Genomic DNA, 12,321 nt, shown 5'->3' with positions numbered 1-12,321 from the left:
CAAAAAGACCGTACACAAAACACCTAAACAAATCTAGCTAGCTCAAACTTTTATCCTTCTCGGAACAAAACTTCTCCCCAGCACAGAGGAGGAATTTGACTCTTTTCTCAGTTAAATTATTAACTTCTACCAGATAGTGGGTTAGACCAAATACCTTCAATTCCAAATCTATCTTAAGAATTTTGATTAAATAAAATGGACCTTGGGCAAGTATCCAAAGAAAACAGTAAATGAAAGGAAATGAAATCGTTCGAATGACATACACAGCAATTATTGTGAAAATTAACCAAATTCAAATTTTTATTGTCCCACACACAATGAAAATATTACAAGAGACACCAACAATTATTACAAAGAAAAAAAACTAAAATTAAAACTTAATTTTACTTACATTCGGTACATGTCCAAAACTGCTAATCCCAAATACGGTACACAAAAAAACAACAAAATTCAAAATTACACAAAAAAACACTTAAGTCGGCACCGACCACCCCTTAGTGACGCACTCTATTGAAGGTCCAAACTTCCAAAACTGCCGCAACTCTAACCTGCCGCAACTCTGCTTGCCACTCCGTAAAACGGAAACTCCACCAATTTCCCAAAACTGCCTGGCCTCTACACAATCCAAACTACTGCGGTAACTCGCCGAAGCGAAAATAAACAATCTTCACTCAACTCAAAAACTGCCCTGACTGGCAACAAAACTGACGATAAAAACTTCACAACTCCAAAACAAACTTCAAACTTCTGCAGACGTGGATCTGCTCTCAAGTTTGCAAAAGGCGATTTAAATTTCAACCAAACGTAGTTCTGCGTTGACAGTGACAAAAAGCCCTTCCTCTTCTCAGTCCGTTCTATTTAAAGTGGAAACCCTTCTTCCAAATTATAAATTAAAGCAGCCAATGATAAGCAGTTGACAACAGAAAATTTCCCCCCTAACGTAAGTTAAACTAGAGGTAGAAAATTATTTTTATAATCAATTTTTAACCGACATTAAGAGATAACACAAAATTAAAATACTAGGAAAAATAGAATTTTCTGTCTTTTAAATACAAAGAAAAGGCGATAAATAACATCCACCTGTCAATTAAATTAAGCGTTTACAATGATAACAGAATAAAAGTGAAATAAAATTCTCAGAAATCTACGTTAAATAAAATCAAAGATGAGATTAAAATGTAAACAATACAAACCTTGACCTCTTTTTCGTAACAATAATTTCTGTTGAAGTACTTAACGAACGACACAAAACAGAAATCTAAATTAAGAAAATTAATTACATAGAAAAATAGGAAACCGCCCTTGTCCATCCTAGTTAAGAATCCCAAAATTTCGTCCTGCCAGACGAAATAACACAGGTAATTAACGGACCTAACGCTTAACAAGTTGATTCTCTCTCTTCTTTCCTGGCAAGAGAGCTGTCGGCGGATGTAAAAATTATTTAAATATTCCTACGGTAGCGGTTGCAAACGGCAAATTAAATACGGTTTCCTATTTTCCTTAACGGGTGGCTCTCCAAATTAACACACTAATTTCTACCTATATCTAACTCCTAAACAGTAGTAAATATTTTGGAAGCGTCAATCTTCGTAACGAACCGCCCAACTTAAAACGCTTCTAGATACCGAGTGTTCATCTACAGAGTCATCACTAAAACTGATAATTTCCATACCCTTAAGTCCACCCTGAAGGTTACCAGCTTTGTGAGCAAACCTTGTACAGCGAGCGCCATTTGAATCTACCCGAAGAATAAGACCAACATAACAGTGCCTTACTTTTCAAGGACAGTACCAAATGGCGAGCGAACCTGAACAGGTCCAGGACCGGCCCTATATTCCTACTCGCACAGAAATGGTATCGCAAGTTGCAAAATGGAAAATTGGCAATTTGTGTTTATAGACAGATTAATTTCGAGCTAATGAATTGTTTTAGTTATTACAGAAAGAAGAAAAGTATAAATTGGAATACTTTGGTTACAATGGTGCATACAGGGGGTGTGTACTGCAACACTTACTAAGCGTACATGATCAACTTTAGCATTTCAGGTCGAAATTCCACAAATCCAGACGTTATTCCATTGACAACTGAGAAGATAATCTCCCAACCGCGCACTTTGAGTCCAGTTAGCTCCATTAAAAGGCCGGTAAGTTGCGAGGTTATTATTACGTTCTGCTTCACATGGAAAGTTCAAGCATTTTTAAGTGTAGGTTTTTGTTTTTTCCCTGTCAAATGCTTTTCCTGGAAAATGGAAAATTTGTCCAATACGTATTCTCCCACGATTAGGGCGTAGTGCGCGGGTGCACCATCCTGTTGAAACCAATAGTTTCCACTTTTTGTTTTTTTGTGTGCCGTACATCGTGGTATTCGTAATAAAAAATGCTACTCAAGACAGTATATAGGTACCTACTTTTTGACGGGTTACAAATTATCAATGATTCGCCGTGTATATTCTTCTTATCCTTCGTTTCTCGGCATCTATGTCGGTGGTGAAGTATTTCGGAACTTACCTTAATTATACTTTTATACTTCCAGCTAGCTCAGGTAAATAAATGGGTAAATAATAGGGAATAATTAAGTTAATTCTTATCTTCGCAGGTACCTACTTGGTTAATTTCAACAAATAATAATCAAAATTTGGCAAGATATTACTAGATACTGAAATTTTAACTCTAATATGCCTGGAGGAATTACGCAATTGTCATAATTCGGTGTACGTTTGAATTTCAGAACCTTTTTGTTCCTGTTAGTAAAGATTAGTCCGGTAATAATTACGATTGCAAAAGATTACATTAATTAGAATACATTTATTTTAACTAAACACGCAAATAAAGCAAAAAATTACAGTTACATTGAATTATCACGCAAAATGACCGCGAGAATTAAAATACGTACGCCGCGCCGTTGGATAATTAGTATAAAGGAATATTGTCTTTTACCTTATGAATTAACCCTCTTTATTCAGCTGGAGTTTTTGAACTTGATGTTTTGGGCGATGTCGTAGATGACCACGGCCTGGTGCTTTGAAAATCTGCAACCCTCCGCTGCAGTCTCCTCGGATAAATGGACTTGAGTAATTGGATTTCACTTTTTAGGAAATTTTCCACTTCCTTATATTTGTACATAAAAGTCAAGACAATAATTTTAGGCGCCTTTTTAATATTTCGCAACGTTAAAATAGTGCGCGTTAAAAACCTGCGCTTACAAGGCGAGTTCCACACCGACTTCATTCCCACTAATCAAAATTACCGTCTTTCTTCGGCCATTCTCTCTATTGTAAATTTAAACTTACAACCAATGATACGTTTACAAAACCTAATATACATTATCCACAGTTAATTACAAAATTTTATTCCTTCACGCCCAGGTTGAAAATATTCACACCCATTACAATCTGATATTTTCTTATGTTGTTAGGATGCATGAGGGTAGTGTTTCAATTTCCAAATTTCCAAAGACCTATGCTAGCTGAGTTGTGGTAGAAAAACCAAACTTACCCATTTGCACCTCAAAACGGATATTTCTGATCTCAGTTCAATTTCGAAGTAGTTAAATACCTTTCTAAATATTTAAATACTTTCAAAGCATTTAAATACTTTAGATTTTTGGAAAGTATTTAAATATTTTTAGAAAGTCTGTCTCACCCGACATATAGAAAGCTATTTATTTTGGTACATTGTTACTTTCAGGAAATCCCAAGTAAGAGCAATTCCAATAAAATCGACAATTTCTCGAAGCCTATTAAAATTGTGGAATTTGAGAAATACGTGAAGGATTCAATTGAGAACGGAGAATTGGAAAAACAACATCAGGTTTTTTGAATTTCAGTTTTTAAGATTTTATGAAGGTATTCTCTTTAAGTTATTTCCAAGAGGACAAACAAAGCCGTGGGATTATGGCGTGCTGCCACAGAATAAACCTAAGAACAGGTACAACAATTTGATAGCATGTGAGTACGTTTTGAATTTTTGTAAACTTTGGGCTTAAGCACGGTACCGTAGATGACCATACAAGAGTTAAGTTGCAAAAATTGGAAGGAGATGAATTTTCCGATTACATTAACGCTAACTATATTGAGGTAAGTAGGTAATTCTCTAGTGTAATCATACACTGAACTATACCTTTGCAGGGTTACAAAACATCAAATGGGTACATAGCAACCCAAGGTCCAAAACCGACAACGGTTGTAGATTTTTGGCGAATGATATGGCAAGAAAATGTAAACTACATCGTTATGCTAGCAAATGTTATTGAAGGGGGTAAAAAGAAAACTGAGCAGTACTGGCCAAATCTGGGAGAAAGCTTGGTGTATGGAGACGTCCAGATTGACTATTTACATTCGGAAATTTATGCGGATTATGAGTATCGTACCTTTGCCGTGCAATGTAAGAATGAAGAGAGAACTGTAAGTGAGTAGCTTCAAAATTCTGGCATTAATTTTACTAACGCATATAGGTTGAGCAACTGCACTTTGTATCGTGGCCTGATCACGGAGTACCGCTATATAGTCAAAGTTTAGTACCCTTCCTTCGGAAGTTACTAACAATACCTCAAGGAAAAGCACCAGTCGTCGTTCATTGCAGGTATCATATCGAATAACGTTTGTATATAATGACCTGTATCTATTACAGTGCAGGCGTTGGTCGAACAGGCACAATTATTCTATGCGATCTGTGCCTAAGAATGGCAGCTAGAGAAGGGGTAGTCGATGTTTTGAAACATCAGCATAATTTGCGACAGCAGAGAGCCAATTTAGTTGATAATGTTGAACAATATAAATTGGCACATTTGGTTTTGCTCGAGTGCTTAATTGCTCCTCAAACGAACTTACCTTGTGATGATTCTATTAGCAAAGCCGTTGAAAAAATTATCGATTCAAATAGTCTTCAACATCATATGGAGTACCTTCGGGATACTGAATGGCAGGATCACGTGATGCAAGCATCGTTACCTGCCGCTCCTCAACCTGAATGGGCAAATAAGAACAGATTCGAAGAAATAGTTCCTAGTAATATATTTTTTCAGAACTACGTGGTGTAACTACTGAATAACTTTTTAGGTATACATGGAAGAGTATATTTAACAAGGTACCCGGTAAGTGATGAGCATTCGGATTACATAAACTCAGTAGAGGTTGATGGTTTTCGAGCACCTCAACGATTCATTGTCACTCAACAACCCCTACCACACACCGTGTCAGACTTTTGGAGAATGGTAGATGAAAAGGAAGTAACCACCATTATTTCGTTAAACAAGATTACGAATGACGATATTGTACATTTCTAGCCAGCCTCTTACATATTAAACTAATCGCTCTACCGTAGGAAAGCTGCCTATTTTGGCCAACACAACATGTCGAAGAAATAAATCCTGTGCCATATCTAAAGATAAAGTACCAGAATAAAACGAAACAGGAAAGTTTTTCTATAACTACTCTTCATTTACGTAACAACAAGAATAAGGTAATCATCACGATGCTTGTACAAAGGAGTATCCAAGTTACATTTTAGAAAAGCATCAAGCGGGTAATCAGTTTGATCTCGTTTAAGAGATGGGCGGCCAATGAAATTGTGCCAACTGATATGGACGGACTGCTTAAGCTGTGGGAAGAAACCGATAGAGTATCTAGAGGACAGAACAGTCCTACTGTTGTGACCTGCCAGTGAGTATAGCTTTGTATTTTTTATTAGCATTAATCCGGCGATTATCAACTAAACTAAATACAAATTTTTAATTACTAATGACTGCCTTGTATCGGTTTTGGTCGAGTTCTTGAAAGGAGACGGAGACACTCGCCCTGGTGGGACTTGTTCCTAGGTAAAGACATTATTTGAATATGCAAAGACTAGAACTACTTTTATTCAAGGTGTCTACACAAAGTCTTACTTAAAACCCTTAACAATTTAAAAAAATCGGATTGAATATGCGCCAAAAAACATGTATTGATTCGGCATTAGAAATTTCATGCAATTCGGTTCATAACTAACAAATATGTCATAACTAACAAACTCTGATCTGCAAATTTGATAAAGAATCCACCTGCAAAATTTCATCGTAATCTGTTCATCCACATGAAGCCATCGATCGAGCGAGCGTTAGGACGATTGGGATTCAGTCGTGTGTGTATAGGTAATACAAAGCTTGATAGCAGAAGCCATATAAATCATTGTAAAGCTTCTGACAATTCTGAATTTAATTTAGACGTCAAAAATAGCAAGCTTATGGTTCTGCGGCCGCGGTCGTTACCATAGAAGCAGCATTGTCCCATGTTATGAACGTCCTCCGATCACTTTATCTACCGCTACCCTTACGGTTAAAGAGTAACTTAACCTACTCACTCAAACCTATAAAATGTCAATCAAAGGAGATGTGCGAGAATTTTAGATTGGAATTAACAAAACAATTGCGCACGATTAAGTACCGTAGCGACAGTATCCGCGACATTTCCTTCACCTATCGATTTTTACTCTGCATTGGCATTTACTTGAGTTGTTAGTTCAAAGTAGGTTTTTTCCGAATTTTTTTAAATAATAATAATAATAAGAAAGGAATTACGATCAACACTAGCAATAAGATGTTTCTCTAAGTTTTCTACACGGAATGATTGCCTCCTGTCGCTAAGAATTAATTATTAAGCACTAAGCAGAGAAACTTCTCTCTACATCAACAGAAGGTACACGTGCATTAGAAAACGACAAACTATTGGGAGCAATTTCCAAACCTTTCACAATATCACCCATAAACACCGTAGAGAAAGAGAAAGATAAAATAGTTTGTACACTGTGAAATAGAAGCAAGTAAGTAGGACTTTGCAGGCTTCTTCTGATAGTGAAAGTTTAATTTCATAACAACCAATCCAGAAACGTTTGAAACGAAAAAAATCAGGCCTACGAATTCAATATAAATATACCTAAGAAGGAAAGCCGATCTATGGAACCATTACTTTAGGTTCTTCACCTTAACACTGATAAGAAACTCCGTGAAATTAATATAGAAAAACGAAATACAAACATCATTGTAGTTACGTCTACAGATAGATTGTAGCTGAAGAGGCATGTTAAGACCAAATCAAATACCAAATGATGAAATTGGTATGTGCGGATTATGTTTCTGTAAACTTCACTTCTCTACTTTAATTGAACTTGTATCTCGATTTAGATGACATTGGGTTCGTTGTAATTACAGATGTAAATTTGGCTCTTTAATGATGAAAGAACTCCCTTTAACGAGTACTGGGAAAACAAGGCTTCACATAAGCGACGCCTCCTCGATAAACACAGCACTTCGACTAACATCTTCGAAAATTTTAAACACACTTCCGCTTAACTGTAAACAAGAACTTTACAACTGACAAGACTGACTGTCTTGCAATAAATACTATCAAATATGGCTTTTAGTTATAAGGTAAGTAATCAGTTTGTTAATATTGGTGGAAAGGTGTATATTGTGCCAGAAAATTTGACATAAATTATGTGAAAACAAAAAATACATTGGAACATTGTACGTCAAAATCCAAGAGATGCTATTCCGGAAGCAGAAAAGAAGATGAAAGATAACCCTAAGTTTGGCTTCCATATCACTTCGCGTATTTACCAACTGGCTCATGACAATTATCTAATGCTAATAACTTAAAGTGTACAAGCGCATGCAAACCGCCAACTTGTGAAAACGTTACTGAAGAAGAGGAAGAAGTAGCAGATTTTAGTGTATATTAAACTTTTGAAAGTAACGAAGGGGCTGATTTAGTTTTCATTAAATGTTAAGAGTTAAAAAAATTTCCGTTCGTTTACTAATCGTTGATTTTATCGAAAAAGTAGTTTGATAATATTGTAGCACACACAAAAGCTTTCATTTAATAAAATGATGAAGTCGGACCAATAGTTCTAAAGATATCGTTAATTTTATAAAACTCAACATCCGCAATCTTGGATTGGCCGCCATTTCTATTAGTTACCACTTTGAGATGGCAGTCATGGTTTTTTTACATCCTAATAATATACCGGGTGGTGCCTAGCGCGACGCAGCATAGGGATTTCAATGGTAATTTCTTTATAGTCAATTACTAGCTCCCCTAATTATTTTAGAGCAAAAGTCTAAATACGTTTTTTTAGAGAAAAAAATACTGCATATGTTCATACTATATTACTTATAATTTTCCGTTTTTCAAAACCGTAGAAATCTACAAAATAAAAAGGTTCATTTTACAATAAGGTAAAATGTCAACGTGACATTTTCGGAAATATCTCCTTTCAAATTCATTGTATTCCATCAATTGCCGAACTGATCGAAACCGTTCCAATAAGTTTCTTTTGATTTGAGTGGATATAATGTTAAAATCGTCTCCGCAGCAGAGCAAGCAACATAATCTTCCACGGCGATTACGAGGACTGATACAGCATAAAACAACACATTACTATAGCAACGACAATAGCTGTAATTTAGTGAAAAATCGTCGGAGCTCATAATTTCGTTTGTAATTTCTTGTAGTTGAATTTAAAATTACCTACCCCAGTGAAGTCGACAAAAAAACGTTGTATGCAATTCATGTATAAATCGGCGATTATTGGTTCGTTCGAATTTAGTCCACTCGCTGCGCTCGTGGACTAAACATCTCACTCACCAATAAAACGCCTCATTTATACACTCATTGCATAAATAACTATAGATGCGATGCGCTTGTAGTTTGTTAAAAGGTTCCAAAGCATCACTGATTTATAAAAATGTAATTTTTTATTTTGTCGATTTTTACTGTTTTGAAAAATGGAAAATTATAACTAAAAAAAAAGTATGAACAGATGCAGTATTTTTTTCTCTAAAAAAACGTATTTAGACTTTTGCTCTAAAATAATTAGGGGAGCTAGTAATTGACTATAAAGAAATTACCATTGAAATCCCTATGCTGCGTTGCGCTAGGCACCACCCTGTATATGTGTCTAACCGTGGTAAAAAGGAAAATGGGAAATGGGAAAGCTTGGTACTGCTCGCGAGCGTTCCGCTCGAAAAAGCGCTCCAAGCGGAAAAAGCGCTTGCCTCGCGAGCACTTTTCGGAGCGGCCGTTTGGTGCTCGATACTCGAGGGTTTACTTAAAGTGCTCGGCGCTCGAGCGCTTTTTTTTCTGCCCACGAGCGGTTTTTCCGCTCATGCGCGTTTTTCTCCGCTCGCAAGCTCTTTTTCCGCTCCCGAGGGCTTTTTCCGCTCGAGATAAACCGCTCGAACACCTTTAGGAGTGCTCGGAACTCGCAAGCGGTTTCGCTTTGAAAAACAACTCGATGATCGCAAGGATTAGATCGAGCGGTTTTTTAGAACGCTCCACCCAGCTCTGGTGAAAATCGACAAACATTTGGACTTTTCTCAGTTTTTCGTAAAAAAAAAGAAGTAAAGGAGTGTTCTGAAGAGGAAATGTGTTATTACCACTTTTGAAGTAGAGAAAATTACCTAAAAGGCGAGCTAGAGCGGACGCTGTAACTCAATTAGTTCCATAATATTGCCATAAATACTCACACATACTACATACATACATACAAAAGACTTTATAAAATGACCTCTCAGCATAAGCGATCTGAATTCGTGCATCGAGAGGCCACCATATCATGTGGCCAAATCGCTCATACATTTTATTAAGTGAGTAATTTACCAGTGCCTGAATTCTGTGGATATACTAGCATAGAACCTTGTCTTTTTACAGAACGGTACGCTTGAAAAACTAAAGCATAAACAATATAGCAAAATGTTTTTGAAATACTTATTGTCAATGTTGATTTAATGGTAAAATAGGTATTCTTCAGAATCGAAAATATGTAAGCCGAAGGATACAGTGATAGCACAGATTAAAGTGATAGGTACTTCCTTGACAAATAAGTTGGATACAGCTAAACAAATTTCCAATATCGCTCACTCCACATTTTGGGACCCATGCTCAATGTAACTGTTTGCTTTGTTTTCATTCCAGTGATTTTGCGTATTTATTGTACCTAATGTAAATGCTAATAAAATATTAATCTAATTAAAGTACCTAATAGTCGTAGATAAAGACAGTATTGCACTCGCATCCACTAACAATTTCGATTTTGGGATAACGCCAAGGAAATACCAATGTCATTTTGGACAAAATTAACGAAAACCAACAAAAACTAACGTAAACATTATACATAGACGTACTTTGGTGTAATGGGCAGGTAACACAGAACTAAACCTTATTGCACTGCAGTACAACCTGCAACTTCAGAGCAAGCTTACTCTGAGGTACCAACTACTCTTCTACATGAAGATTTCAATGAAGCTTTGGGCTTTGGCGCATTTTTAGTATATCTACTTTACAAATCATGGCGCCGGCGAGTAATTGAAATTCTGTTTACAGCAATGGATCAACAGCCTGCGGTTTATTCTTGGCACTCGCATTTTTAATTGAAAAAATCAACTTGGAACAACAATGCGACGTGTGTTTGGCAGTGAGGACAGTAAGACGTAACCGTAAACAGTTTGTATCTGAAAAGGTAACTTAACAATTGAACTCGTTTGTTGTTATTATAATTATAACATGTTACTTCTAGGAACAATTCGTATTTCTATACAGAGCTGCGTTGCTTTACCTAAGTGGGTTCAGTTTGTATTCAAACTTCTCGCCGGCTTCCACATCAAATAAATGACGTGACAATGGTAGTTGAAATATTAGGAATTAGATAGGTTGGAAAGTAATTACTGTTTTATTTAAGTTACTATCAAAACAAAGATAATAAATATATTTTATGGGGCAATATAAGAAATAAAAGCGTTTTGTTTACATATGAAAAATAAACTCATTTGGCCCTACCAGATTCTTGTTCTTAACACAGTATTTACACATTCACAGCTCTATGCGTACAACTGTCACCACTTTCCGCACCACGTTCCTGTTTCTCTGAACCACTATGCCAGCCGGAATCCATCGTACCATCGCTATGACATCCCTGACACTGCACTTCCTCGTCGACCGAACTATTAGCTTCACTGTACAACAGACCGACAGGATTGACGCCTAAATTTTGAATTAAGTTCGAAATATTCGAGCCGAGATTTTTCTTAGTATTTGACAGTTGGTTAAAGTTTAAACTCTTGGGTGGAATGTTTTTTGTAGTTTGGATGGAATTGAAGTTTTTGGTTTGGTTATTAAGATAGTTTTGGCCGAAATTATTGACACTAGAAATTGTATTTGTAAGATTGCTAAAAGTTGTCGTCGCCGTCGTACAGGTCGAGTTGTAATTTTGTCTAAACGGTATCGAACCCGATTGCTCTTGTATAACTTCGTACTGCGCGTCGGGTGCGAGAAATTGATCTAAATTTTGATTGGAGAATGTTCCATGCCGTTGACTGATGTGATGATTGGTACCATCATCGTAATAGTTCATCGGGGATTGTCCAGTTGGAGATCCTGGGGAGACGGCGTCGTCGGTTGTTTCGGTCATGGGTGTCTGCACGCTGCTACATAAGCTATTTTGAGAGATGTCTTTGGGTAATAACTGAATGCAGGGGTCGGAATTCATGTCGCAGCCGTCATGATTGTTTGGTAATGGAAAAGGTAAACGACTTCGAGTCGACAACTGTCGTTTTCCTAATCTGTGCGCTAAATATTCTTCATCTTCTGTCACAGTGGAAGATGATATGTTCTCTTGAAATGTTTGTAAAATTTGACTATTATCTTTATCGTTAGATGACCCTTGAATATTTTGCAGAGGCATCAACCTAGGTTTTTGAATTTCCATTGCTTCATCGTACACCGACGAATCCTGTCCGTCATTTTTCAAAGAAATGTTGCAACAGCTGCTGACGTCTGCAAAATAGACTTCGGATTCTGTAGCCTCCGGTTTTGCAGTTGGGCTCTCTTGGTTTTGGAATGCAGCATTCTCAACTCCTTGTAATCGAGGCAAGAAACGACACTGGGAATTATCATTTAGTATCTGTTGATTTCCTTCCGAAACATCATCCTCGTGGATATTATCATTGTCAGCTGAATAACTTTGACAAGTTTGATTAAAGACATTTTGAACGTTGGTCCGGTTCGTACATGCAACGGATTTTAAGGATGCGATATCCACCTTCTTCTTCACTTTCCGCGCAGTTAAAGTATGAGGCACGTGATCAACACAACTCGATGTGTCGGTACTTTCACTATTATCATTGGATCGGTGAACCTCGGTTTCCAAAGTGTTCTCATAATTTGCCTTATTTGAATGCTGCAAGCGGCTCCGTCTTAGATGCATGTCGTTTGTAAATGGTTGGCTTTGACTTTCATTATTTATTTGGCAGTGAGGATTGTGTGCATGCTGATGATGGTGCATATGATGAAAT

General features: G+C 36.8%; 2 protein-coding genes across 7 annotated transcripts in view; one reads left to right on the top strand and one right to left on the bottom strand.

The window, feature by feature from the left end:
• The window catches only part of LOC116174501 (receptor-type tyrosine-protein phosphatase delta-like), a 26,919-nt gene extending 16,230 nt beyond the window's left edge, over nucleotides 1-10,689 (top strand). For all 4 annotated transcript variants that reach the window (XM_031492445.1, XM_031492438.1, XM_031492450.1 and 1 more), the window contains 13 exons: nucleotides 1,933-1,994; nucleotides 2,046-2,143; nucleotides 3,687-3,809; nucleotides 3,859-3,946; nucleotides 3,999-4,075; nucleotides 4,127-4,402; nucleotides 4,453-4,580; nucleotides 4,629-5,005; nucleotides 5,057-5,271; nucleotides 5,322-5,459; nucleotides 5,508-5,659; nucleotides 10,355-10,490; nucleotides 10,548-10,689. In XM_031492445.1, coding sequence (XP_031348305.1) covers nucleotides 1,933-1,994; nucleotides 2,046-2,143; nucleotides 3,687-3,809; nucleotides 3,859-3,946; nucleotides 3,999-4,075; nucleotides 4,127-4,402; nucleotides 4,453-4,580; nucleotides 4,629-5,005; nucleotides 5,057-5,271; nucleotides 5,322-5,459; nucleotides 5,508-5,659; nucleotides 10,355-10,490; nucleotides 10,548-10,643 — 1,966 coding nt within the window. In that variant the 3' untranslated portion in view covers nucleotides 10,644-10,689. The remainder of the gene's footprint in view (nucleotides 1-1,932; nucleotides 1,995-2,045; nucleotides 2,144-3,686; nucleotides 3,810-3,858; nucleotides 3,947-3,998; nucleotides 4,076-4,126; nucleotides 4,403-4,452; nucleotides 4,581-4,628; nucleotides 5,006-5,056; nucleotides 5,272-5,321; nucleotides 5,460-5,507; nucleotides 5,660-10,354; nucleotides 10,491-10,547) is intronic.
• Nucleotides 10,687-12,321, bottom strand: part of LOC116174526 — a 29,845-nt gene continuing 28,210 nt past the window's right edge. For all 3 annotated transcript variants that reach the window (XM_031492468.1, XM_031492463.1, XM_031492472.1), the window contains one exon: nucleotides 10,687-12,321. In XM_031492468.1, coding sequence (XP_031348328.1) covers nucleotides 10,833-12,321 — 1,489 coding nt within the window. In that variant the 3' untranslated portion in view covers nucleotides 10,687-10,832.

Source organism: Photinus pyralis, unplaced genomic scaffold (genome assembly GCF_008802855.1).
Source record: "Photinus pyralis isolate 1611_PpyrPB1 unplaced genomic scaffold, Ppyr1.3 Ppyr1.4_LG1, whole genome shotgun sequence".
Classification (NCBI taxonomy): Eukaryota; Metazoa; Arthropoda; class Insecta; order Coleoptera; family Lampyridae; genus Photinus; species Photinus pyralis.
Note: the sequence above shows the minus strand (reverse complement) of the source record. Positions and strands in the feature narration are given on the sequence as shown.